The following is a 23,632-nucleotide window of genomic DNA, read 5'->3' as shown; positions in this document are numbered from 1 at the left end:
GGATGTTCTTGTCCCATCGCGCACTAGCAAGTTCTGTGCGCAGTGCACTCTGACACGGTCACCAGGTGTTTCCTCTGACACGTTGGTGCTTCCGGGTTAAGCGGCCATTGTGTCAAGAAGCAGTGAGGCTTGGCTGTGTTGTGTTTTGGAGGATGCACGGCTCTCGACCTTCGCCTCTCCCGAGTCCGTACGGGAGTTGCAGCGATGGGACAAGACTGTAACTCTCAATTGGGTACCCCACCTATATGATGGTAGTAAGAGGGGGTACCTCACCTATATGATGGTAGTAAGAGGGGGTACCCCACCTATATGATGGTAGTAAGATGGGGTACCCCACCTATATGATGGTAGTAAGATGGGGGTACCCCACCTATATGATGGTAGTAAGAGGGGGGTACCCCACCTATATGATGGTAGTAAGAGGGGGGTACCCCACCTATATGATGGTAGTAAGAGGGGGTACCCCACCTATATGATGGTAGTAAGAGGGGGGTACTATATGATGGAAACACACCAGTTGTAGATCAGAGGGATTGTCGTTGTCTTTCTATATAGCAGGAAAAAGAGATGAAGAACAAGAGAAAATAGAAATGACCATTTTATTTATTATACAGGTGAATATAGCAAATGTTAATCTGGTCTGCATAGGATATGGAAAAGGGTATAACTTCAGTCAAGCACACAAAAATAATAAATCCATTTCATATTCGATTTATGTCTACAGAGGGAAAAACTAACACAAAAAAAACACTTTGTTTACATTGCACAATGGACTGTGTAGGCAGGCATTCAGGGCAAGAAATGTGCAAATCTAGTTTGATCAGATTATTGACTGTTGCCACACGTGGACATTGGTCAAGCTTGTACAGAAGAGTCCAGAACAGTATTGTGTGTTAACATCTCATGGTTCATATCTGTACACTGACTAAATCAAAATATTGGATAAAATCCTGATAGTAACAAAACAATATTATATCTACCTGCAAAGTACAAAACATTTGTTTTTACAATATGGCATTGCAGTGTTGCTGTAAACTCCATATCCCATTCAGTCCGGTGTACATTTCAATCCACTGTAGCAATTCGATGGGCAATCGTAAAGGAATGTAGTCATCAAAAACCTAATACTGAATCAACATTTTTCCATTAAAAAGTGCTCAAACTACAAATAAAATGACATACAAGCGGTCAAATCCAAAAGCCTATGGGTCCCCTGTTTTTCTACACAGACACGGTAATCTGGCGGCAGGGTAGCCTAGTGGTTAGAGAGTAGGACTAGCAACCGGAAGGTTGCAAACCCCCGAGCTGACAAGGTACAAATCTTTCGTTCTAACCCCTGAACAAGGCAGTTAACCCACTGTTCCTAGTCCGTCATTGTAAATAAGAATTTGTTCTTAAACTGACTTGCCTAGTTAAAAAAAGGTTAATAAAATAAAAATGTGCCTATCTGGCCTATAGAGTGCGCCAGCTTGTAGTCATAAAAGCAGAAATGTGTTAGCATTTTCTACCTCTGGTTCGTTGGGCATTTCTATATGGGGTTCTGGAATAAACGCCGAAAATAAGGTCAGAGGTTAACACAGGCTGAGGAGCTCTTCTACATTTTGTTCTATGAGATAATGTCAGTCAATTAACATGACCATTACAAATGATTTGACATTTTTAGTCATTCAACAGACGCTCTTATCCAGAGCAACTTACAGGACCAATCAGTGCCTTGCGCAAGGGCACATTGACAGATTTTTACACCTAATAGGCTTGGGGATTCGAACCAGCGACCTTTCGGTTACTGGCCCAAAAGCTCTTAACCGCTAGGATACCTGCCGCCCTAGGATGCATTTATGTGCTCATGCAACCTAGTCCTTCATATACATTATGAACATCTTATACAGTACATTCTCAGAAATACATATTCTACATGTGTGCTATACAGGCATGTACATATAAACTCAGCAAAAAAAGAAACGTCCTCTCACTGTCACCTGCGTTGATTTTTCAGCAAACTTAAACATGTGTAAATATGTGTATGAACATAACAAGATTCAACCACTGAGACATAAACTGACCATGTTCCACAGACATGTGACTAAAATAAATGGAATAACGTTTCCCTGAACAAAGGGAGGGTCAAAATAAATCAAAAGTAACAGTCAGTATCTGGTGTGGCCACCAGCTGCATTAAGCACTGCAGTGCATCTCCTCCTCATGGACTGCACCAGATTTGTCAGTTCTTGCTGTGAGATGTTACCTCACTCTTCCACCAAGGCACCTGCAAGTTCCCGGACATTTCTGGGGGGAATGGCCCTAGACCTCACCCTCCGATCCATTGAGATCCGGGCTCTTCGCTGGCCATGGCAGAACACTGACATTCCTGTCTTGCAGGAAATCACTCACAGAACGAGCAGTATGGCTGGTGGCATTGTCATGCTGAGGGTCATGTCAGTATGAGCACACAGGAAGGGTACCACATGAGGGAGAAGGATGTCTTCCCTGTAACGCACAGCGTTGACATTGCCTGCAATGACAACAAGCTCAGTCCGATGATGCTGTGACACACCACCCCAGACCATGACGGACCCTCCACCTCCAAATCAATCCCGCTCCAGAGTACAGGCCTCGGTGTAACGCTCATTCCTTTGACGATAAACCAACCATCACCCCTGGTGAGACAAAACCACCAATCGTCAGTGAAGAGCACTTTTTGCTAGTCCTGTCTGGTCCATCGATGGTGGGTTTGTGCCCATAGGCGCCGTTGTTGCCGTTGATGTCTGGTAAGGACCTGCCTTACAACAGGCCTACAAGCCCTCAGTCCAGCCTCTCTCAGCCTATTGCAGACATTCTGAGCACTGATAGAGGGATTATGCGTTCCTGGCGTAACTCGGGCAGTTGTTGTTGCCATCCTGTACCTGTCCCGCAGGTGTGATGTTCGGATGTACCAATCCTGTGCAGGTGTTGTTACATGTGGTCGGCCACTGTGAGGACGATCAGCTGTCCGTCCTGTCTCCCTGTAGCGCTGTCTTAGGCATCTCGCAGTACGGACATTGCAATTTATTGCCCTGGCCACATGTGCAGTCCTCATGCCTCCTTGCAGCATGCCTAAGGCACGTTTGCGCAGATGAGCAGGGACCCTGGGCAACTTTCTTTTGATGTTTTTCAGAGTCAGTAGAAAGGCCTCTTTAGTGTCCTAAGTTTTCATAACTGTGACCTTAATTGCCTACCGTCTGTAAGCTGTTAGTGTCTTAACGACCGTTCCACAGGTGCATGTTCATTAATTGTTTATGGTTCATTGAACAAGCATTGGGAAACAGTGTTTAAACCCTTTACAATGAAGATCTGTGAAATTATTTGGATTTTTACTAATTATCTTTGAAAGACAGGGTCCTGAAAAGGGGACGTTTCTTTTTTTTTCTCCTGAATTTACAAGTGTTCAATGGGGGAAAAAAGACAACAACGGTCGGCGAGACCAAACTCATGCAATAAATGGATATTAACTCCTATCATTGTAATACTGGAACAACGGTGAAACAATACAATCAATGGATCAACACATCTGTTGACTGCATTGTTCGGGAATGAGAATTCATAAGCTCTATATCGTATATCATAATCGTATTCAGAAAGTACTCTCAAGTCACAAGTTATTTTAATTAACGTGTTTTTGAATTTCCGGTAGGCCTTCATTGTACATAAGAATTTATTCTTAACTGACTTGCCTAGTTAAATAAAGGTTAAATGAAAAAAATATATATATTCTAAATTTAAAATTTAGATTATTTTTTTTTTTTGTTATTTCTAAAAGGATGAAATTGTTGGTTTGTTCTGTGCTGCTGCCTATGAACTGAAGCCCACTATAGCCCACTATGTACCATAGTATTCCTTCATTTTATTAACATGTTTACATCTAAAAACAAAAACACTGGTTCCTCTCTATATCCAGAAATGACACCTACAGCACACCGTACCAAGGCACAGGAGTATATTTGACATGTAACCTTTATTTACCTAGGCAAGTCAGTTAAAGAACAACATTCTTATTTACAATGCCGGGCCTAACACCGGGGCCAAACCCGGACGACGCTGGGCCAATTGTGCCCCGCCCTATGGGACTCCCAATCGCGGCCCGGTTGTGATGCATCCTGGATATATCTGGTAGGTAGAATAGGTACAATATGGCGAAATGTCCAACTAGCTTTATATGGGTTATAGGGGCGCTTTCTGGACTTGGGACACTCTGTTCCCTATAGGGGAGAGAGGTTCTGATCGATCACAAAGCCAAAGCCATGTTGTCCTCCTCTCTCCGTGAGACCCATGTACTGTGTATGCATTGTGGACTGTCGAAAGGGCCAATCAGGAGCTGAACTATGCAGCTGTGGCGTACACCAACGCTACATTGTGACCCGTGTGTCAAGATGGATGGATGTGTAGACTTGATCCATGGAACTGTGTATGGAATGGAAACAAAGGACGTGATAATCTCACTGGCAATCGGATGCTGAATTCCAAACCGACCCCATTGCCCCTTACCCCTAGGGCCTAGCAACTTGATCCATGGAACTGTGTATGGAATGGAAACAAAGGACGAGATAATCTCACTGGCAATCGGATGCTGAATTCCAAACCGACCCCATTGCCACTTACCCCTAGGGCCTAGCAACTTCATAGCGATCTGAAAATATAGGATAAGGTGTAAACAATGTGGTTAACACGATAATACCGCCATCTTTCCTTGAGATAAGACAGGTAGAGTTACCAACATATTCGACCATACTACACCAGTCCAATCCCCTTGAGATCAACATTAAATACCTAGGGCGTAGGGTGGTAGGGGGTAGGGGTCTATTTGGGACTCAGAAGGGGGTCTTACTAGCAGCAGCGTTTGTTAGAGGGAGGAGGCTGCCGGGTTATCTTAAAGGACTCGTTACTGTCCAAGTCTGGATTCTCCAGGGGCGGAATCTGTTTACCTGAAACACAACACAACACGGATCATTACGTAAGAGAGATGCAAACTATTACACTGTGGTTGCTTCTCAAATGGCACCCTTTTCCCTATATAGTGCTGTCAAGAGTAGTGCACTATAATGGAGTGCCATTTGAGAAGCATCCTGATTACTGTCTTGGGTTTTACAGAATGTTGTGATGGTAACTTCCTCCCTAAGAGACACTGTGCTGAATGGTGCTATTCTGTCTTAGAAGGTTTCACAGGATGTTGTGATGGTAACTTATGTCTAAAACAAACAGAGATATCAAAAGATATTCACAACGCTTTACAGTGAACAAAAACAAATAACTTTGAATAGAGAGCGTAGGGATGCATGACAACAAGGGCTGTGATCAATTCAGGAAGTGATTTGATTTTTAAAATAAAACATATTTTGAAATAAATAACTTCTAATTTTCACTTAATTTTACTTCCTGAATGAAATGACATTTGAACCCAACCCTGATAACAATGAATGGTAAACAAACTGTATGTGATGTGGTGGTTGGATGGAATGAAACACCTTGAATTGGAAACACTTACTGATCTTCTGAAAGAGCTCCTCCACATTGACAGCGTTTCTGGCGCTGGTCTCCATGAAAATAGCTGCGATGGACTCAGCAAAGTCCTTAGCTTCTTTCATAGGAACTTCCCTGTTAAACGAGACACTACAATTAGTACTGGGGTTGACTCGTCAACAGGCCTTTAACATGGTGGTGGTGTTGCACTCCTGAGAATGTCTGCTGAAAAGTCTTCCAAGTTGTTAGCTAAACAAAAAGGTGCTCAGTCAGTAAGTGCTATTTCCTGTGTTCTGGGAATTCAGAATGACCACTTCCTAGTCAGAGAAGCAGGTAACACATCACACGGGTGGTAAACGCAGTAGAGAGCTGTACAGCGGTGAAGTACTAATACATAAGAACATACTTCGAATGAACTCAAATAACCATCTATCAGACTTTATATTGCACAGAAAACGAGGAAGGCTGAAAGTTAGTAAACTGCATGTTAATGTAGAAGGTCTGGCACTACGTCATCTACAGATGTACAGTGGGGCAAAAAAAGTATTTAGTCAGCCACCAATTGTGCAAGTTCTCCCACTTAAAAAGATGAGAGAGGCCTGTAATTTCCATCATAGCTACACTTCAACTATGACAGACAAAATGAAGAAAAAAAAATCCAGAAAAATCACATTGTAGGATTTGCCATAATTTGCAAATAAATTCATTAAAAATCCTACAATGTGATTTTAAGGATATTTTTTCTCATTTTGTCTCATTTTGTTCAATATCAGCTCTTTTTTTTATGGGGACACATTGCTATCGTTTCAGCAACCCCCCCCCCCCTCTTTGTGTCCCGCAAATGCATTCTCCTTAACTGGGTAAAATACCATCCAACCATACATCAGTGGTAGTGTGAGATGTGTTACCACTGGAGGAAATTAGTGCTAAACTTTGGGATTTCTACACAATATGAGACCTATTTTTTTTTTTTTTTTACTATCTCTTCTCCCTAATATTGCTTATACAGCCCCCTGAGAGGTGTCAATAACAAGAAGAAGGGGAAAAATTAATAGCAGACAACTAAAAGTGAATGTAAAATTCTTATTGTTAGTGTGTACTTGTTTACTTTCATTCTGTTGTCTTGCTGTTTCTTGGTTGTTTACTGTTTCCTGTTTCAAAATGTATGTACAATCTATTTATGACGTTGACCAGAACAATAAAATAAAAAATAAAATAAATTATAATAATTGATACCGGATGTCCCCCAAGTCGTTTTTGTTCCCTGCGATGGCCACAACGATGTCCTCCGGACCATGTTCTTTCAGCTCCTTCACCCATTTCTTCAGTGTCTGGAAAGAGTCCTGGCAGACAGACAGACAGACAGACAGACAGACAGACAGACAGAGACAGGTTACACTTTACTCCAGGGCTGATGGGTAAAACCAGGCTTTTTATACAAAGCCTCATTTCTCTAGCCTGGGCCTGTATTCATAAAGCATTTCTGAGTAGTTGTGCTGATCTAGGATCAGGTCTTCATTATCCACAGCTCTGGGCTGATCTAGGATCAGGCCTTTATTATCCACAGCTCTGGGCTGATCTAGGATCAGGTCTTCATTATCCACAGCTCTGGGCTGATCTAGGATCAGGTCTTCATTATCCACAGATCAGTGCTGATCTAGAATCAGGCCTTTATTATCCACAGCTCTGGGCTGATCTAGGATCAGGTCTTCATTATCCACAGCTCTGGGCTGATCTAGGATCAGGTCTTCATTATCCACAGCTCTGGGCTGATCTAGGATCAGGTCTTCATTATCCACAGCTCTGGGCTGATCTAGGATCAGGTCTTCATTATCCACAGCTCTGGGCTGATCTAGGATCAGGTCTTCATTATCCACAGCTCTGGGCTGATCTAGGATCAGGTCTTCCCTGCCCATCTAAACTGATTAATAATCACCTAAAAAGGCAGTGTCAGCACTGATACTCCGGGAAGCTTTATGAATAGGAGCCCTGGTCTCAGATCAGTTTGGCATGACAATGTATATAGGAGTTGGCAAGACAGCACAAATAGAATCGAACTGGGACCAGGCTATAATGTCTGTGAGTCCTGTGAGTTCCTTACCAGTTTGGTGATGTCATAGACAATGACAGCGGCGGCAGAGCCTCGGTAGTACATGGGGGCCAGCGAGTGGAACTGGAACACAACGACACATTAAGTTACAGTGGGTAGTAGATCAACAGCGTTAATTCCTATCTGCACAAAAGCGCAAATAATGGTAACGGTTGCGGTTCATTGGCCGATATTATCGTGTTATATAACCATCTTTGTTTATATAACTCAGTTATAACTGTTTGGTATCGCCTGTAGATATTCATGGTACATTACCAGGCATGTAGCCAACTCTCTCTTAGCTTTAGTTTGGAGAGAAAAAAAACATTCTAAGTTCAAAATACAAAACAGGAAATGCAACAGTGTTGGACTAAGAGATAACCAAGTGATTTAACAGTGATTTAACATTAGACACGGACGATGATTAGGTCCAGGACGATACCAGTATGAAGATACTCGTTAGTATTGTGACAAGGAAACAAAACACAAAACGGATTTAACCAGAATCTATCTAACCCACTCCTGCCCAGTATCTATCTATCTATCTATCTATCTATCTATCTATCTATCTATCTATCTATCTATCAATCTATCTATCTATCTATCTATCTATCTATCTATCTATCTATCTATCTATCTATCTATCTATCTATCTATCTATCTATCTATCTATCTATCTATCTATCTATCTAACCCACTCCTGCCCAGTATCTATCTATCTATCTATCTATCTATCTATCTATCTATCTATCTATCTATCTATCTATCTATCTATCTATCTATCTATCTATCTATCTATCTATCTATCTATCTAACCAACCAACTCCTGCCCAGTATCTATCTATCTATCTATCTATCTATCTATCTATCTATCTATCTATCTATCTATCTAACCAACCAACTCCTGCCCAGTATCTATCTATCTATCTATCTATCTATCTATCTATCTATCTATCTATCTATCTATCTATCTATCTATCTATCTATCTATCTATCTATCTATCTATCTATCTAACCAACCAACTCCTGCCCAGTATCTATCTATCTATCTATCTATCTATCTATCTATCTATCTATCTATCTATCTATCTATCTATCTATCTATCTATCTATCTAACCAACCAACTCCTGCCCAGTATCTATCTATCTATCTATCTATCTATCTATCTATCTATCTATCTATCTATCTATCTATCTATCTATCTATCTATCTACAGTGCCTTGCGAAAGTATTCGGCCCCCTTGAACTTTGCGACCTTTTGCCACATTTCAGGCTTCAAACATAAAGATATAAAACTGTATTTTTTTGTGAAGAATCAACAACAAGTGGGACACAATCATGAAGTGGAATGACATTTATTGGATATTTCAAACTTTTCTAACAAATCAAAAACTGAAAAATTGGGCGTGCAAAATTATTCAGCCCCTTTACTTTCAGTGCAGCAAACTCTCTCCAGAAGTTCAGTGAGGATCTCTGAATGATCCAATGTTGACCTAAATGACTAATGATGATAAATACAATCCACCTGTGTGTAATCAAGTCTCCGTATAAATGCACCTGCACTGTGATAGTCTCAGAGGTCCGTTAAAAGCGCAGAGAGCATCATGAAGAACAAGGAACACACCAGGCAGGTCCGAGATACTGTTGTGAAGAAGTTTAAAGCCGGATTTGGATACAAAAAGATTTCCCAAGCATTAAACATCCCAAGGAGCACTGTGCAAGCGATAATATTGAAATGGAAGGAGTATCAGACCACTGCAAATCTACCAAGACCTGGCCGTCCCTCTAAACTTTCAGCTCATAAAAGGAGAAGACTGATCAGAGATGCAGCCAAGAGGCCCATGATCACTCTGGATGAACTGCAGAGATCTACAGCTGAGGTGGGAGACTCTGTCCATAGGACAACAATCAGTCGTATATTGCACAAATCTGGCCTTTATGGAAGAGTGGCAAGAAGAAAGCCATTTCTTAAAGATATCCATAAAAAGTGTTGTTTAAAGTTTGCCACAAGCCACCTGGGAGACACACCAAACATGTGGAAGAAGGTGCTCTGGTCAGATGAAACCAAAATTGAACTTTTTGGCAACAATGCAAAATGTTATGTTTGGCGTAAAAGCAACACAGCTGAACACACCATCCCCACTGTCAAACATGGTGGTGGCAGCATCATGGTTTGGGCCTGCTTTTCTTCAGCAGGGACAGGGAAGATGGTTAAAATTGATGGGAAGATGGATGGAGCCAAATACAGGACCATTCTGGAAGAAAACCTGATGGAGTCTGCAAAAGACCTGAGACTGGGACGGAGATTTGTCTTCCAACAAGACAATGATCCAAAACATAAAGCAAAATCTACAATGGAATGGTTCAAAAATAAACATATCCAGGTGTTAGAATGGCCAAGTCAAAGTCCAGACCTGAATCCAATCGAGAATCTGTGGAAAGAACTGAAAACTGCTGTTCACAAATGCTCTCCATCCAACCTCACTGAGCTCGAGCTGTTTTGCAAGGAGGTATGGGAAAAAATGTCAGTCTCTCGATGTGCAAAACTGATAGAGACATACCCCAAGCGACTTACAGCTGTAATCGCAGCAAAAGGTGGCGCTACAAAGTATTAACTTAAGGGGGCTGAATAATTTTGCACGCCCAATTTTTCAGTTTTTGATTTGTTAAAAAAGTTTGAAATATCCAATAAATGTCGTTCCACTTCATGATTGTGTCCCACTTGTTGTTGATTCTTCACAAAAAAATACAGTTTTATATCTTTATGTTTGAAGCCTGAAATGTGGCAAAAGGTCGCAAAGTTCAAGGGGGCCGAATACTTTCGCAAGGCACTGTATCTATCTATCTATCTATCTATCTATCTATCTATCTATCTATCCAACTCCTGCCCAGTCAGCATAATGGCCAGCCTACACATTTTTTTATTTACACACACACACACACACACACACACACACACACACACACACACACACACACACACACACACACGCACAAACGCTTCCATTTTACACCCCACCCTTGTGAGTCATCAAGCCACAACAGTGCTACGAACCTTGATCCCTGATCTCGCAGTGTGTCTCAGAAAATAAGCAATCACATGATCCCTTCGAAGGGATACATCATGATACATACTTTGGAACCAAGAAGTAAACAGTGAAAAGGGTTGCCATGCCAACTCTCTCCACTGACCCCATGGAACCACACTTTTACCTCATAGCAAGCAGTAAAGCTACTGTAGGACATTTGTTTTAATGAAACATAAACAACGTGGGCAGATTTGTATAAAATCTCTCCCCGAAATGAGTTTAGCTCAAGCTGGCAAACCAAATAAAATCACATTTTTATTGGTCACATACACATGGTCAGCAGATGTTAATGCGAGTGTAGCAAAATGCTTGCGCTTCTAGTTCTGACAGTGCAGTAATATCTAACAAGTAATCTAACAATTTCCCAACAACTACCTAATACACACACATATAAAGGGGTGAATGAGAATATGTACATGTGAGTATATGGATGAGCGGTGGCCGAGCGGCAGAGCGCAAGATGCAATAGATGGTATAAAATACAGTATATACATGTGTTATGAGTAATATAAGACATGTAAACATTATTAAAGTGCCATTATTTAAAGTGACTAGTGATCCATTTATTAAAGTGACTAGTGATCCATTTATTAGAGTGTCCAGTGATCGGGTGTCTCAGTGTAGCCAGCAGCCTCTCTGAGATATAAAGCAGAAGAAGGATGAGAGACGACAGAAACAACTGATGAACAGACGAAGGGGGGATGAAGCAGTTGAAAACATATAGCGGATGAGCAAAGACGAGGTACCTAACCCACCCTTTCCTGTCCCGCTGTGTCCCAGATGAGGAACTTGTGTAGTTCGTGTCCACACGGGACCGTCTTGGTTAAAAACGATGCCCTGCAAGTAACACAGAACGTTAGGCCTAGCAGTTGGTCTCTCCATTATACAACTGTGAATGACAGAAGGAAATAGAATAACTAAATGTTTCCTCTTTTAGATCAGCATAACTTTGATAGAGGGGTGGGGGCCACACAAAACCAATAGAACTCATCATGAGGGGACACAGTGCCCACTCCCTGCGAGATAAACATTTTAGTGCCCCCCCCCACCCCGTGACAGTGAGGAGAAAACATTTACGTTTTAAAAATGTATTTCCTGCAATTCTGCACATTGTGGAAATTGGTCCTCAGGCCGACAAAAAGGGGAGCCATGTGGCCCGTGCACCGCCAGCTATCCATCCCTGTTTTAGATACACTGTGGCCCGTGCACCGCCAGTTATCCATCCCAGTTTTAGATACACTGAGGCCTGTGCACCGACAGTTATCCATCCCTGTTTTAGATACACTGAGGCCCGTGCACCGCCAGTTATCCATCCCTGTTCTAGATACACTGAGGCCCGCGCACCGCCAGCTATCCATCCCTGTTTTAGATTCACTGTGGCCCGCGCACCGCCAGCTATCCATCCCTGTTTTAGATTCACTGTGGCCCGTGCACCGCCAGTTATCCATCCCTGTTTTAGATTCAATGTGGCCCGCGCACCACCAGTTATCCATCCCTGTTTTAGATTCACTGACTGGTTACTACCAGATCTATTATGACACAATCAGATGAGATAGCAGACAAAGAAAACGGTCTTTGAATATAAAGCCCTTATTTCCAGCAAAATCATCCCAACACATATTTTACTAATCTCATTTTCCTCCTTGGACAAGGAAAACAGAGAACTTGGGTTTGAGTCTTATTTTCGATTTTAATGCAATTAAATTGAGATTCCTGAAAAGGTGTCCACAACAGGACAGGCTGAAAGCTGTCCTGTTGCTACCTATAGCGTAGAAGAAGGTATTAATGCTCTGACAACTTACCCTATAGTTGGACTAATGTTGTGGTCGAAATGGTCTTGTACAAAACGACATACAATACTAGACTTGCCCACTCCAGTATCCTGCAAAAAGAATGAAGTTTGTGAAATGCAATGTAGGGGTGGCCCTGTCTGTCTACAAAAGACAAAAAATTGATTAGAAACATGCTTGAGAAGATACAGTATGTTATTGCCAAAAGCATCCTAGTAGCTTGGGTTGCTTGTTTTGCAAACCAAGGACACAATGTTTTGTTGGTGTCGTCCTGTAGACCATTGTGAAGCAGGCAAGAATAACTAAGCACTTCCTGGTCACGGGTTTTTGGAATCCTTCAGAATAAGAGTCTGTCCTTGTATACTTTGTCAATGACTAATTAGGGCAAAAATGATGGGAAATGTACACAATTATCTATATATTTTATACAAATTATCATACAAATAATAATTAAAAGATATTATGTGATATATTTATTATATATTTCAAGCCTAAATGGTCAACAATGTATTTTTTTGTGTACTCTTATAATTTATTGAACTGTACATAATTGCCTGTACATTGTGTTGCAGTAAAAAGGGGGGGGGGTCCATTCTACTCAGGAACACTTCTAGTTTCCACAAAGTTGAAATCCCCAGCAGCGTCGCTGCTCATTCTGCGGCCCTTAAAGAGAGTGGCCAGGCAGCTTAAATGCAGTACGCTTTTTTCCTATTAAACATACAGAGCCTTCAGAAAGGATTCAAACCCCTTGACTTTTTCCCCACGTTATGTTGTTCCAGTCTGAATATTCACCGGCCTAAACACAATACCTCATAATGACATCACAATACCTCATAATGACATCACAATAACCCCATAATGACATCACAATAACCCCATAATGTCAAAGTGGAATAATGTTTTACAAATTAATAAAAAATGAAAAGCTGAAATGTCTTGTGTCAATAAGTATTCATCTCCTTTGTTACGACAAGCCTAAATACGTTCAGGAGTAAAAATGTGCTTAACAAGTCACTTAATAAGTTGCATGGACTCACTCTGTGTGCAATAATAGTGTTTAACATGATTTTTGAATGACTACCTAAAAGGTCCTCTCTTTGTCATTGTGGGGTATTGTGTGTAGATTGGATTAGATACATTCTACAATGAGGGGAAAAAAGTAACGTCCTCCCGAGTGGTGCAGCAGTCTAAGCATCACTACAGCCTGGGGTTCGATCTCAGGCTGTGTCTGGGAGGGCGGCGGCCGCACAATTGGCCCAGCGTCGTCCGGGTTGGGGGTGGGTGGGGGGGTTTACTAGCCTCATTGCGCGACTCCTTGTAGCGGGTCAGGCGCCTGCAGGCTGACTTCGGTCGTCAAATGAACGGTGTTTCCTCCGACACATTGGTGCGGCTGGCTTCCGGGTTAAGAAGCGCGGTTTGGCGAAACATGTTTCGGACGCCGAATGACTCGACCTTCTCCTCCCGAGCCTGTTGGGGAGTTGCATCGATGAGACAAGACCATAATCACGGAATTGAGGAGAAAAATACAGTACATTTTCATTAATTTTTATGAATAAGGCTGGAAAAAGTCATGGGGTCTGGATACTTTTTGAATGCACTTTAAAAAAAAATATATATATATATATATATATATATTCACACACCCTCCCTCTTGTGGATAATAAATATCACGAAACTAAACAGCTAATTTAGCCTTAATTAGCTTTGAATGAACCAATTCTGAACAAAAAAATTCCTAGGCTAATGGTTTAAGCCTTTTGAGGGGCTATAAAACTCCCTGTGAACTTCAACTCCATATTGAGTTACTACATAAGAAGGTTGCAAGTTCAAACCCCCGAGCTGACAAGGTACAAATCTGTCGTTCTGCCCCTGAACAGGCAGTTAACCCACTGTTCCTAGGCCGTCATTGAAAATAAGAATTTGTTCTTAACTGACTTGCCTAGTTAAATAAAGGTTAAAAAAATTATAATAATATTGTTATTATTATTAACAGTAGCATTATAAATAGTGTTTTGATATTTGAATTACTGCTGTTGCCATGATAACTATCTAGTAATCATTACCCTTTAATGTTGTTAACAGTATTGTAACAACCCTGGGTTTATAAGTGCAGAAAGTTAATGCTATTAACGATTTTGCTTTCTTAATATTGTTAAATATTTAATATTGTTACGTCTACAAACATTTCCTAATAAAATGTTTACGTATTTCGATCATTTGCATAATTTTTTTTTGTACCATCTTCATTGCGGGACTATTATTTTGAAATAAATCGCCGAGGTCACGGTCTAATTCTTGCTGTCTTCTCAGCGGTGTCATCTAGAATCTAATGGTCAGGGTAACAACTCCAGCCGGATGGTGACGTAATGGCTGCTATTTAACAGTCAGAAAAGCCATTGCAAAAAAAAAAAAAAAAAATGCAAGGTAAGGGAAATCACTAAATTGACAAGGACAACAACACAAACCATGCAGCAGTATAATAAACAACAACACAAAGTTGACAGATTACACACGGGATTGTACAGGTCTATAACTGGCCGGGGAAAGTTTATGATTAGGTTTATGTGGCTTCGCCTCCACATCTTTTCCTAAAGTAAATGTCTCTCAGTGTGCAACGGTTCTTCGATAAGATAATAAGATAGAAACGGAACTGTTCTTATGCGATGTCAAATTATACCAGACAGAAAAGATTTCAAACGGCCGCGTTCTCAGTCTAAAAATATTCAGACGGACCGCAGACAAAGAATTTCCAAAGACAATCGCCAAACAATAACTTATTTCACTTACCCCAAGAAGACACACTTTTAGTTCCCGTATTGCCATTTTAAAAATCTTATGGTAATACAGGCATACTTCTTCCGTTTCTTTTAAATGTCTTTATCTCTCCATATTTGCGTTCAACGGATTTGTTCTTTAGATAAAATACAGAAACCCTGCCCCTAGACAAGACTAATGCCGCGTTCATAACAACTAGGAATTTGGAACTCGGAAATCTCAGACTTCCGACTTTAGTGCGTTCAAGACAACTGGGAACTCGGGGTTGTATCTCCGACTGGGAGAAAAAAAATCGTTTTGAACTGTCATCCAACTCGGAAGCTCGGGGATCTTTTCTAGAGCTTCGACTTTTTCGACTTGAAGATCACCGACGTCATAATTTGACCTCGTTTGTTCGCCACTCCCCGAGTTCCCAGTTGTCATGAACGCACCATGGTGACCATCGTCCCGAAACATAACGGAAAACAGTTGGAGCAACCCGAAACGCTCACTGTCACGTGACGGCCGTCACCCATTCTGTTACTTTTATGTTCAAAGAGGAAGAGAGAAACTGACTGGGAAAAAAAAGACCCGGATGGGACAGAAAGAAAGTATAGTACAAGATAATAAATAATTTATTAACTTTCAACTCAGTAAACGTATGAGGAGAGGACAAGCAGTGGAGAATATAATGGAAACATTTGCCTTATGGTGATGCCAACTTGCTAATTGCGACTCAAGGTCAAGCTCTGTATATCACTGACACATAAGAGAGATGGAAATACATATTGATTGATTGTTTGAGAAGACACCATATTTGAGGGAGGTTTTTCTTGTATTTGTTAAGAGACGACCAAATAAGGAAACAATATTATTCAGTTTGACAGTTTGTTTTTCACAGTCATCACATGAAGCTACGAAAGCCTTTTTTTTTTTACAATATGAAAATAGTCTCATGTTGAGGATTAAACAGCAGATCCATTTAAATAGTGACACATTCATTAATAATAACATTTCTAAGTCTCATTTCAAATCCTAACAGTTTTGCTCATACCAATATGTTTCAATGCTGTAGAATAGAACGCTGTCACAGTATTTATTTTGTATTTTTCCGTTATTTTACCAGGTAAGATGACACGTTCTCATTTACAGCAACGACCTGAAGAATAGTTACAGGGTAGAGGAGAGGGGGATGAATGAGCCAATTGTAAACTGGGGATTATTAGGTGACTGTGATGGTTTGAGGGCCAGACTGGGAATTTAGCCAGGACACCGGGGTTAACACCTCTACTCTTACTATAAGTGCCATGGGATCTTTAATGACCACAGAGAGTCAGGACACCCGTTTAACGTCCCATCCGAAAGATGGCACCCTACACAGGGCAGTGTCCCCAATCACTGCCCTGGGGCATTGGGATATTTTTTTTAGACCAGAGGAAAGAGTGCCTCCTACTGGCCCTCCAACACCACTTCCAGCAGCATCTGGTCTCCAATCCAGGACCAACCCTGCTTAGCTTCAGAAGCAAGCCAGCAGTGGTATGCAGGGTGGTATGCTGCTGACAAGAATAATATAATATTATTTCGGTTTAATTCACATCGTTACTTATACATTTTATTTTTATAAAAACGCCAAAAAAACATAAGAGCTGAAAATAGAGTACTTAATTATTTTTTTTTACAATAATGTACACGCACATTAAGCTGTGCATTCCTTCTTCTGTTTTCACCAATCACAGATTTGACAACGATAGAGACGGATAGCATGTTTTAATTGTAACAGGTCATAGAGACGATGTAATCCTGAATGATCCATTTTAGAATCGTGACTTGTACTGGTGGAACCGATGTGAAATGACTAGCTGCTCTGTCATAATATAATAGAGACAGTCGATCTAGCTCGTCTGTCACAATATAATACAGACAGAGACAGTACATCTAGCTGGTCTGTCATAATATAATAGAGACAATAGATCTATCTGGTCTGTCATAATATAATAGAGACAGTAGATCTAGCTGGTCTGTCATAATATAATAGAGACAGTAGATCTAGCTGGTCTGTCAAAACATAATACGGACACAGAGACGGTAGATCAAGCTGTTCTGTCATATTCTAATAGAGACAGTAGCTCTAGCTGGTCTGTCATAATATAATAGAGACAGTAGATCTAGCTGGTCTGTCATAGTATAATAGAGACAGTAGATCTAGCTGGTCTGTCAGAATATAATAGGACAGTAGATCTAGCTGCTCTGTCATAGTATAATAGAGACAGTAGATCTCGCTGGTCTGTCATATTATAATAGAGACAGTAGATCTATCCGGTCTGTCATAATATAATAGAGGCAGCAGATCTAGCTGGTCTGTCATAATATAATAGAGACAGTAGATCTAGCTGGTCTGTCATATCATGATAGAGACAGTAGATCCAGCTGGTTTGTCATAATATAATAGAGACAGTAGATCTTGTTGGTCAGTCATAATATAATAGAGACATTAGATCTAGATGGTCTGTCACAATATAAAAGAGACACAGAGACGGTTGATCTAGCTGGTCTGTCATAAAATAATAGAGACAGTAGATCTATCTGGTCTGTCATAATATAATAGAGACAGTAGATCTAGCTCGTCTGTCACAATATAATACAGACAGAGACAGTACATCTAGCTGGTCTGTCATAATATAATAGAGACAGTAGATCCAGCTGCTCTGTCATAGTATAATAGAGACAGTAGATCTCGCTGGTCTGTCATATTATAATATAGACAGTAGATCTCGCTGGTCTGTCAAATTATAATATAGACAGTAGATCTATCTGGTCTGTCATAATATAATAGAGAAAGTAGATCTAGCTGGTCTGTCATATTATAATAGAGACAGTAGATCCAGCTGGTTTGTCATAATATAATAGAGACAGTAGATCTAGCTCGTCTTTTATAATATCATAGAGACAGTAGATCTTGTTGGTCAGTCATAATATAATAGAGACATTAGATCTAGATGGTCTGTCACAATATAATAGAGACACAGAGACGGTTGATCTAGCTGGTCTGTCACATTATAATAGAGACAGTAGATCCAGCAAGTCTGTCATAATATAATAGAGACAATAGATCTAGCTGGTCTGTCATGAAATAATAGAGACAGTATATCTATCTGGTCTGTCATAGTATAATAGAGACTGTAGATCTCGCTAGTCTGTCATATTATAATAGAGACAGTAGATCTATCTGGTCTGTCATAATATAATAGAGACAGTAGATCTATCTGGTCTGTCATAATATAATAGAGACAGTAGATCTAGCTCGTCTGTCATAATATAATAGAGACAGTAGATCTAGCTGGTCTGTCATAATATAATAGAGACATTAGATCTAGCTGGTCTGTCATATTATAATAGAGACAGTAGATCTAGCTGTTCTGTCATATTATGATAGAGACAGTAGATCTAGCTGGTCTGTCATAATATAATAGAGAAAGTAGATCTAGCTGGTCTGTCATATTATAATAGAGACAGTAGATCCAGCTGGTTTGTCATAATATAATAGAGACAGTAGATCTAGCTCGTCTTTCTTAATATCATAGAGACAGTAGATCTTGTTGGTCAGTCATAATATAATAGAGACATTAGATCTAGATGGTCTGTCACAATATAATAGAGACACAGAGACGGTTGATCTAGCTGGTCTGTCACATTATAATAGAGACAGTAGATCCAGCAAGTCTGTCATAATATAATAGAGACAGTAGATCTATCTGATCTGTCATAATATAATAGAGACAGTAGATCTATCTGGTCTGTCATAATATAATAGAGACAGTAGATCTATCTGGTCTGTCATAATATAATAGAGACAGTAGATCTAGCTCGTCTGTCATAATATAATAGAGACAGTAGATCTAGCTGGTCTGTCATAATATAATAGAGAAATAGATCATGCTGGTCTGTCATATTATAATAGAGACAGTAGATCTAGCTGGTCTGTCATATTATGATAGAGACAGTAGATCTAGCTGGTCTGTCATAATATAATAGAGACAGTAGATCTAGCTGGTCTGTCATATTATGATAGAGACAGTACATCTATCTGGTCTGTCATAATATAATAGAGACAGTAGATCTATCTGGTCTGTCATAATATAATAGAGACAGTAGATCTAGCTGGTCTGTCAGAATACAATAGAGACAGTAGATCTAGCTGGTCTGTCATATTATAATAGAGACAGTAGATCTAGCTGGTCTGTCATAATTAAATAGAGACAGTAGATCTAGCTGGTCTGTCATATTATAATAGAGACAGTAGATCCAGCAGGTCTGTCATAATATAATAGAGACAGTAGATCTAGCTGTTCTGTCAAAATATAATACAGACACAGAGAAGGTAGATGTAGCTGGTCTGTCATATTATAATAGAGACAGTAGATCTAGCTGGTCTGTCATAATATAATAGAGACAGTAGATCTAGCTGGTCTGTCATATAATAATAGAGACAGTAGATCTAGCTGGTCTGTCATATAATAATAGAGACAGTAGATCTAGCTGGTCTGTCATAATATAATAGAGACAGTAGATCTACCTGGTCTGTCATAATATAATAGAGACAGTAGATCTAGCTGGTCTGTCAGAATACAATAGAGACAGTAGATCTAGCTGGTCTGTCATATTATAATAGAGACAGTAGATCTAGCTGGTCTGTTATAATATAATAGAGACAATAGATCTAGCTGGTGTTTCAATATATAATAGAGACAGTAGATCTAGCTGGTCTGTCACAATACAATAGAGACAGTAGATCTAGCTGGTCTTTCATAATATAATAAAGACAGTAGATCTAGCTGGTCTGTCACAATATAATACAGACACAGAGACAGTAGATATAGCTCGTCTTTCACAATATAATAGAGACAGTAGATCTAGCTGGTCTGTCATAATATAATAGAGACAGTAGATCTAGCTGGTCTGTCATATAATAATAGAGACAGTAGAAGTAGCCGGTCTGTCATATTATAATAGAGACAATAGATCGAGCTGGTATGTCATAATATAATAGCGACAGTAGATCTAGCTGGTCTGTCATATTATGATAGAGACAGTACATCTAGCTGGTCTGTCATAATATAATAGAGACAGTAGATCTATCTGGTCTGTCATAATATAATAGAGACAGTAGATCTAGCTGGTCTGTCAGAATACAATAGAGACAGTAGATCTACCTGGTCTGTCATAATTAAATAGAGACAGTAGATCTAGCTGGTCTGTCATATTATAATAGAGACTGTAGATCCAGCACGTCTGTCATAATATAATAGAGACAGTAGATCTAGCTGTTCTGTCAAAATATAATACAGACACAGAGAAGGTAGCTGGTCTGTCATATTATAATAGAGACAGTAGATCTAGCTGGTCTGTCATAATATAATAGCGACAGTAGATCTAGCTGGTCTGTCAGAATACAATAGAGACAGTAGATCTAGCTGGTCTGTCATATTATAATAGAGACAGTAGATCTAGCTGGTCTGTTATAATATAATAGAGACAGTGGATCCAGCTTGTCTGTCATATTATAATAGAGACAGTAGATCTAGCTGGTCTGTCATAATATAATAGAGACAGTAGATCTAGCTGGTCTGTCATATAATAATAGAGACAGTAGATCTAGCTGGTCTGTCATAATATAATAGAGACAGTAGATCTACCTGGTCTGTCATATTATAATAGAGACAATAGATCTAGCTGGTCTGTCATAATATTATAGAGACAGTAGATCTAGCTGGTCTGTCATAATATAATAGAGACAGTAGATCTAGCTGGTCTGTCACAATACAATAGAAACAGTAGATCTAGCTGGTCTTTCATAATATAATAAAGACAGTAGATCTAGCTGGTCTGTCACAATATAATACAGACACAGAGACAGTAGATATAGGTCGTCTGTCACAATATAATAGAGACAGTAGATCTAGCTGGTCTGTCATAATATAATAGAGACAGTAGATCTAGCTGGTCTGTCATATTATAATAGAGACAGTAGATCTAGCTGGTCTGTCATATTATAATAGAGACAATAGATCGAGCTGGTCTGTCAAAATATAATAGAGACAGTAGATCTAGCTGATCTGTCACAATACAAGAGAGACCGCAGATCTAGCTTTTTTGTCATAATATTATAGAGACAGTAGATCTAGCTGGTCTGTCATAATATAATAGAGACATTAGATCTAGCTGGTCTGTCATATTATAATAGAGACAGTAGATCTAGCTGGTCTGTCATATTATGATAGAGACAGTAGATCTATCTGGTCTGTGATAATATAATAGAGACAGTAGATCTAGCTGGTCTGTCATAATATAATAGAGACAGTGGATCCAGCTGGTCTGTCATATTATAATAGAGACAGTAGATCCAGCAGGTCTGTCATAATATAATAGAGACAGTAGATTTATCTGGTCTGTCATAATATAATAGAGACAGTAGATCTAGCTGGTCTGTCATAATATAATAGAGACAGTAGATCCAGCTGGTCTGTCATATTATAATAGAGACAGTAGATCCAGCAGGTCTGTCATATTATAATAGAGACAGTAGATCTAGCTAGTCTGTCATAATTAAATAGAGACAGTAGATCTAGCTGGTCTGTCATATTATAATAGAGACAGTAGATCTAGCTGGTCTGTCATAATATAATAGCGACAGTAGATCTAGCTGGTCTGTCAAAATATAAAACAGACATAGAGAAGGTAGATGTAGCTGGTCTGTCATATTATAGTAGAGACAGTAGATCTAGCTGGTCTGTCATAATATAATAGAGACAGTAGATCTAGCTGGTCTGTCATATAATAATAGAGACAGTAGATCTAGCTGGTCTGTCATAATATAATAGAGACAGTAGATCTAGCTGATCTGTCACAATACAAGAGAGACCGCAGATCTAGCTGGTCTGTCAGAATACAAGAGAGACAGTAGATCTAGCTGGTCTGTCATAATATAATAGAGACATTAGATCTAGCTGGTCTGTCATATTATAATAGAGACAGTAGATCTAGCTGGTCTGTCATATTATGATAGAGACAGTAGATCTAGCTGGTCTGTCATAATATAATAGAGACAGTAGATCTAGCTGTTCTGTCATATTATGATAGACACAGTACATCTAGCTGGTCTGTCATAATATAATAGAGACAGTAGATTTATCTGGTCTGTCATAATATAATAGAGACAGTAGATCTAGCTGGTCTGTCATAATATAATAGAGACAGTAGATCCAGCTGGTCTGTCATATTATAATAGAGACCGTAGATCCAGCAGGTCTGTCATAATATAATAGAGACAGTAGATCTAGCTGGTCTGTCAAAATTTAATACAGACATAGAGAAGGTAGATGTAGCTGGTCTGTCATATTATAATAGAGACAGTAGATCTAGCTGGTCTGTCACAATATAATAGAGACAGTAGATCTAGCTGGTCTGTCATATAATAATAGAGACAGTAGATCTAGCTGGTCTGTCAGAATATAATAGAGACAGTAGATCTAGCTGGTCTGTCAGAATACAATAGAGGCAGTAGATCTAGCCGGTCTGTCAGAATACAATAGAGACAGTAGATCTAGCTGGTCTGTCATATTATAATATAGACAGTAGATCTAGCTGGTCTGTTATAATATAATAGAGACAGTAGATCTAGCTGGTCTTTCAATATATAATAGAGACAGTAGATCTAGCTGGTCTGTCACAATACAATAGAGACAGTAGATCTAGCTGGTCTTTCATAATATAATAAAGACAGTAGATCTAGCTGGTCTGTCACAATATAATACAGACACAGAGACAGTAGATCTAGCTGGTCTGTCATAATATAATAGAGACAGTAGATCTAGCTGGTCTGTTATAATATAATAGAGACAGTAGATCTAGCTGGTCTGTCACAATATAATAGAGACAGTAGATCTAGCTGGTCTGTCATAATATAATAGAGACAGTAGATCTAGCTGGTCTGTCATATTATAATAGAGACAGTAGAAGTAGCTAGTCTGTCATATTATAATAGAGACAATAGATCGAGCTGGTCTGTCATAATATAATAGAGACAGTAGATCTAGCTGATCTGTCACAATACAAGAGAGACCGCAGATCTAGCTGGTCTGTCAGAATACAAGAGAGACAGTAGATCTAGCTGGTCTGTCATAATATAATAGAGACATTAGATCTAGCTGGTCTGTCATATTATAATAGAGACAGTAGATCTAGCTGGTCTGTCATATTATGATAGAGACAGTAGATCTAGCTGGTCTGTCAAAATATAATACAGACACAGAGAAGGTAGATGTGGCTGGTCTGTCATATTATAATAGAGACAGTGGATCTAGCTGGTCTGTCATATTATAATAGAGACAGTAGATCTAGCTGGTATGTCATAATATAA

General features: G+C 39.6%; 1 protein-coding gene across 2 annotated transcripts; it reads right to left on the bottom strand.

The window, feature by feature from the left end:
• Positions 1-585: 585 nt before the first annotated feature.
• On the bottom strand, positions 586-15,496 carry LOC139375785 (ras-related protein Rab-31-like). 2 transcript variants are annotated; one of them, XM_071117630.1, is made up of 8 exons: positions 15,250-15,496; positions 12,475-12,554; positions 11,428-11,509; positions 7,595-7,666; positions 6,730-6,836; positions 5,519-5,628; positions 4,862-4,958; positions 586-4,663 (listed from the first exon to the last, which is right to left on the bottom strand). In XM_071117630.1, coding segments are annotated over exons 1-8 (585 nt in total). In that variant the 5' UTR covers positions 15,286-15,496; the 3' UTR covers positions 586-4,662. The 2 variants fall into 2 exon arrangements, with proteins under 2 accessions (XP_070973731.1, XP_070973729.1); XM_071117628.1 differs by having other exon boundaries at positions 586-4,551.
• Between the last annotated feature and the right edge of the window lie 8,136 nt (positions 15,497-23,632).

This window comes from Oncorhynchus clarkii, chromosome 20 (genome assembly GCF_045791955.1).
Source record: "Oncorhynchus clarkii lewisi isolate Uvic-CL-2024 chromosome 20, UVic_Ocla_1.0, whole genome shotgun sequence".
Lineage (NCBI taxonomy): Eukaryota > Metazoa > Chordata > Actinopteri > Salmoniformes > Salmonidae > Oncorhynchus > Oncorhynchus clarkii.
The sequence above is the reverse complement of the archived record's forward strand: the minus strand, read 5'-3'. Positions and strand labels throughout refer to the sequence as shown.